The 6,213-nt window shown below is 36.3% G+C and overlaps 1 protein-coding gene across 1 annotated transcript; it reads right to left on the bottom strand.

Moving 5' to 3' along the window:
- Nucleotides 1–2,609: 2,609 nt before the first annotated feature.
- LOC134241583 (uncharacterized) lies at nucleotides 2,610–4,200 on the bottom strand. The gene has a single exon (XM_062723619.1). It carries the CDS (start codon nucleotides 3,681–3,683, stop codon nucleotides 2,610–2,612), a length of 1,074 nt encoding a protein of 357 aa, XP_062579603.1. The 5' UTR covers nucleotides 3,684–4,200.
- Nucleotides 4,201–6,213: the final 2,013 nt, after the last annotated feature.

Raw genomic sequence — 6,213 nt, 5'->3', positions numbered from 1 at the left:
ACAGCAGCCCAACGTGCTGCACTTCCGGAGAATAAGAAAGGTGTGTGTCACATCAGCATTTCTTGTTTATATCGCTGAAAATCTTACGTTTTATCTAAAAGCACTTTTGAGAAAACTGCTGGACAAAGTGCCCCTTAAATCACTAAATTGCGTAAATCTCAACACCGGAAGTGACGTCATAAAAATAAAAAATCATATATCAGGTTTGATTGATGTTCAATCAGTCCTGTAAGTTCCATGAAAATCGATCGAGCCGTTTCCGAGAAATCGTGTGCACAAAATCGGTAAGAAAACAAGAGGCCCATGGGCCTTATAGGTCACCTGAGCATTATGCAACAACTTTCCAGTGATTGAATTTGATTCATGTTTTAATCCAGATGCTATGGCATTCACAATTTTGAAATAGGCACCATTGATCATCATAACAATACACTTAGCTGTTGCTTAGTTTGTTTACTTAATACCCATAGGCAGGGTAGGGGAACAAAAAATGCATTTCAAGTAATCAGTAATATTCAGCATGATCGGTAATGCCCCAATTACACATGAACCCCTGACCCTTAGGCCTAGATCACACATTGCACAATTTTTTAAAAGGCACCCTTGCTTTTCAAAAATATTTGATAAATACCAAGAAGCAGATTTCAAACAATTCATCCAGTTTCAGTAAATAAGTACAGCCCCCCTCCTTTATGGTACCCCTGACCCTGGGGCCTTGAAATTCACAATTCTGGAGATTTAGGACCCTTACTCATCATAACTACATAGGTAGTTCATCTGCTTAATACCAAGGAGCAGAGAAGAAAACTTTCAAAAATTTAGTGTATTTTCATTGTATAATCAATAAAGCCCGACCCTATCATTAGAATCCCTGACCCTGGGGCCATAAAATTCACAATATTGGAAGAGGCACTCTTGCTCATCATACCTATGCACTTATTTAGTTTATTTAATACCCAGAAGCAGAGAAGAAGATTTTCAAAGAATTCATGTATTTTTACTATATAATCTAAAGAGCTCCCCCCTAAACCAGAACCCCTGACTCTGGGGCCATCGAATTCACAATTTTGGTAGAAGCACGCTTGCTCATCATAACAAAGAACTTAGTTAGTAAATTCAATACCCAGGAGCAGAGAAGAATATCTTCAAAGAATTCAAGTATTTACACTATATAATATATATAGACCCCCCCCCCCCTTACACCAGAACTCCTGATCCTGGGGCCATAAAATTCACAATTTTGGTAGAGGCACTATGGCTCATCATAACTATGCACTTATTTAGTTTATTTAATATCCAGGAACAGAGAGTTTTCAAAGAATAAATGTATTTTCACTATATAGCCTGGTATCTCATGGATTCGTGGTACTTACCGATTCGTAATCGAATAAAATGGATTTACAAAACTTTCAGCTTTATTTTATTGTGATTTGATAATATTAGGATCTAATCTCTTGTTTAGTAAAAGTTTGGTGTAATTTCATCCCTTAACTGTGTCAAAATTCACCTTAAAATGTGCGGTGTTTACGCCACTGTTGAAAAATCAAGCGTCTCATTGATTCGTGGTACGTCATCAAAATCTGAGTTATTTGTATGGCGTATTATTTCGGGCACAATTACTTTATAAAAAATAAAAGATATTGACGAAAATTGGTGTTTTATTTCATAGAATAATAAATTTTATAATTTAGTATATTATTTTTAAAATTTTGTTGTAAATATACAATAACTTTACAATTATATTTAAACAAACAACAATAATAAATTACAGTAGAAATTTTTATAACTTAATTATAATAATTAAACTGAAAAAAAAATACTTGTAACAGTAATTGATATTAAATTCAATGTTTGTGAAATATAATTAAATTTTAATCAGACAAGAGACATACAAAACTGACCAGACATAAGAAAGGTAAATTAATAGTAACATCATTTGATTTCATTACTCACAGTGAGGGCATCTGAATGTGCTCGAGGTACGAGAGCACTTATTTACATTGGTACAAAATTTTAAATGAGTCCTAGTGGAACAGAAGTCACACTTCCCCATTGGACAAACAAAATACCGGGTATGCTTCTCAGCCCCGCTGGTTCCCACCTCTGACAAACACAGCAAACTTCATCTTCTGTTTTGAGCTTCACAATCACTACCATCCTCGATAATCGGATTCCTTCGTCTTTTTGGATTTTTTAACTTCTGTTGTTGATGCTCCAGATGTGGATGGCTGCGTGTCCTCAAGAACCTTCTTCTTCTTCTTTCCTTCCGCAGATTTCAGAATATCCTGATTTGTTTTCTTCAAAAGAGAGCCAGCTAGGAATGGCGGAATGAATTTTCTTTTTTTTCTTGCTTTCTGTTTTGACTGCTGTAATTTTGCGACTGCTAAAGAAATCAGGGGGATCATTACATATACGTGTCTGGGATAATGGCTGTGTTGTAGCATGTTCCTGTTGAAGTGAAGAATCACGACTTTGAGAACTTGGATGATCATGATCAAGATGACCTTGGGAGCATGGTTCCCTCCCGACTCTACATTCAGTTGAGGTTGATCAGCATCTACATAAATTATTGATGAGCGCCATCTGTTGATCTGTGATTGCCTTTGGGATTAAACTGGAAATACACCTGTTTTTCTAAAGGCTGAAATTGAGTTCTGCGGACACATGGCTTTGAGGTATGGCGTTGCTGTGAGCTCTGCAATATCGTACTTGGTTATATTTCTCCCTGGGTGCTTCTGTAAGAACACAGCACATTCTCTGTTATAGATTTTTTTTAGTGGCCCAAACACCCCAACATCTAACGGCTGGGTCAGATGGCTGCTATGCGGAGGGAGAACAAATAATATTATGTTATTTCTTTGTGCCCAGTCCGTCAACGTTAAACTAATATGGGACCGATGTCCATCTAAAAGAATGAGAACAGGGTCCTGATTTTGTCTCCTGGCATTTTCTAAAAAATGGGTCGTCAGGTACTGTTCAAATATTTTACCATTTGACCAGCCACTATCACTCATTGCCCCCGAAGATCCAGATATGGCAACATTTAGGAAGTCAGCATTCCATCTTTTACCCGGGAAAACATAAAATGGGGGTAAAAAATGACCTGCAGCATTTCCTCCGGCAATAATAGTGATAGTAGAGGATCGTGGAGACGTAATGGATCGAGGGTTTACATCTTTTCCACAAACAATTTTGGGTGGCGAATGGTCAGTCGAAATTCCTGTTTCGTCAATGTTGAATATTTGATTTGGTTTGTCCGCTAATTCATGTTTTGTTAATATTGTGGACAGTTCCTTGAAATAAGCTTTCAATTTTTCAGGGGATGCATTTTTTGCTCTAGCCATTGAAAGTTTTTGTGGTTTTACCAGTTTCAAGTCTGGCCAGCGGCGCAAAAAGCCATAAAACCAATTATTACTGAGATGGTCAGTATTTTCGTTCTTTGTGTGAAGTTTTTTGTTAAGGGAATGTGCATACTGTCTTGCCATCCTCTGTATGTCCATTTTTGTATAGCCATATCCGATTCCAGCCATATAAATTAGATGCTGTGCCAATGCTTCTTCCTCTTTGAAAGTAAAAGTGTTATCATAACCTAATTTAGCAGTTAGTGGAACTTTTTCCTTAACTCTGTCCCTTAGAGTCTGCTCTGGCACGAAAAATACCCTAGAGGCCTTATAAACAGACATTCCCTCTGACACAACAGCATCATATGCACGTTGAAGGTTTGCCTTATCATACTGATATCTTTTTCTCTAAAATAAAATACCAAAATTATTTAGTTTATTGCAAATACCTTTATATAATTTTTAAAGCGATATATAATCAACCATTTCATTCAATGATTTACTTTATCAATAAATTACACGTTTTGAAAAGATTTTTTTAAAAATATAATTTAATAACATTTAAATTCATATTTATAAAATTAAAATTGGATTTAGAATAGAATTTATCTTTGAATTCTTGATGCAAAAATAGAGAAAAATATTTTTTTTAATTTGAAGGACGAATATTTTATAGTTTTACAGCACTTGTAATTCGGCTGCTGATTATGATAAATAAAAACACTGATATTTAACGCTAGCAACTTTCCATACTTTATTCAATGCCTAGCAACATCACTTGATATAAGCAGTCAATCATGCAGACGACATCTGGAAATTCATTTGAAATCAATTAACCAACTATTTCATACCCCTTTAGCTATTTTTAGGAAAACAGGTATGTACTTTTTCCAAAAGTGACTAATACGGATGTATACGTAGTTTGTATATTTTTTGCATTACTTACCGAATTTTCCGTCATTTTCTTTGAATTATGCCCCTTTGTTTACATCAGGAAATCTACTTTCGATTTCTCAAAATAAATTTCTGGAATAGTGCATTACGCGTGCGCAATGACGGAAAAGAAAATACCACAATCAATGGGTACCACAGAATTCATGAGAAACGACCATAATCTATAGAGTTCCCCCCCCTTACACCAGAACCCCTGACCCTGGGGCCATCGAATTAACAATTTTGGTAGAGACACTCTTGCTCATCATAACTATGCACTTATTTAGTTTATTTATTACCCAGGAGCAGAGAAGAAGATTTTCAAAGAATTCAAGTATTTTCACTTTGTAATATATAGAGCCCCCCCCCCTTACACCAGAACCACTGACCCTGGGGCCATAAAATTAACAATTTTGGTAGAGGCACTCTTGCTTATCATAACTATGCACTTAGTTAGTTTATTTAATACCCAGGAGCAGAGAAGAAGATTTTCAAAGAATTCATGAAATTTCACTATATAATCTATAGAGCCCTACCCTAACACCAGAACCCTTGATCCTGGGGCCATAAAATTCACAATTTTGGTGGAGGCACTCTTGCTCATCATAATTATGCACTTATTAAGTTTATTTAATACCCAGGAGCAGAGAAGAAGATTTTCAAAGAATTTATGTATTTTCACTATATAATCTATAGAGCCCAACCCTAACATCAGAACCCCTGACCCTGGGGCCATAAAATTCACAATTTTGGTAGAGGCACTCTTGCTCATCATAACTATGCACTTAGTTAGTTTATTTAATATCCAGGAGCAGAGAAGAAGATTTTCAAAGAATTCATGAAATTTCATTATATCTTATTTAGCCCCACCCTTACACCAGAACCCCTGACCCCGGGGCCATGAATTTCACAATTTTCGTAGAGGACTCAATGTTGATTACAATCATGCAAACAGTTTGACTGCTTGATGTCCAGGAGTAAAGAAGAAGATTTAAAGAAGATTTCAAGAATGCACTAATTTTAGTGGTTTTTGCCCCCCACTCCCAAGGCCCCAGGGGGGCAGGGCCCATGAAATTCACAATTTTTGTTCCCCTTCACCCATAGATGCTATATGCCAAATTTGGTTAGAATTGGTTCAGTGGTTTCAGAGAAGAAGCTGAAAATGTTCAAATGTTAACGCACGACGAACGACGACGGACGAAAAGTGATAGCAATAGGTCACCTGAGTTTACTCAGGTGACCTAAAAACAATAATAAATCTAGTGGAAAAGAAACCTAAGAACTAGAGCCGAGCTCGTTGCAAAGCAACGAGTAGGTCTTCCGTCCTGTTTGACCGGAAGTAACTTTAACTTAAAAAAAAAAGAGTAATGAAGTCCCAAAATTGTTTAATCCTCCAAATCTATATTAATTATTGCAAAATTAAGCCATCTTTTGCAACTTCCGGTTTGACCGGAAAGTGAAGACGACGGACGGAAAATTCAGATTTAAGCTTCCAGTGACATATGATATCCAAAAACATGTCAAGAACAGCAAAAATATGCAATTTTTGACTACTTCAGGTTTGACCGGAAGTGACGTCACCGGACGTATTTTGACGACGCACATTTAGATAAAACTTGATATTTTAAACAAATTTGCTTCTTTGACGTATTAAAAATTCTCAATACTATTTGAGATGTAAAGGAAAAAATTTCGGCCCCTTTTGGCCTTTTATTATAGGAGCCAGCCCCTTATCGTTGATAATTTTTGAAAGATCGTGACATTCTCCACAACGTTTGATCTATATATCTTTACAAAATATTAACGTGATAGAGATATTGCAAAAACTGTGTGAAAATCTCTCAAGTTCCCAATAGGTTTTTTCGAGCCATAGCGAGCGCCAACGTGCTGCACTTCCGGAGAATAAGAAAGGTGTGTGTCACATCAGCACATGTTGCTC

This window comes from Saccostrea cucullata, unplaced genomic scaffold (genome assembly GCF_032062105.1).
Source record: "Saccostrea cucullata isolate Sc308-1 unplaced genomic scaffold, CSIRO_AGI_Scuc_v1 ctg21998, whole genome shotgun sequence".
Taxonomy (NCBI): domain Eukaryota; kingdom Metazoa; phylum Mollusca; class Bivalvia; order Ostreida; family Ostreidae; genus Saccostrea; species Saccostrea cuccullata.
This window is presented reverse-complemented; position numbering and strand designations above follow the sequence as displayed.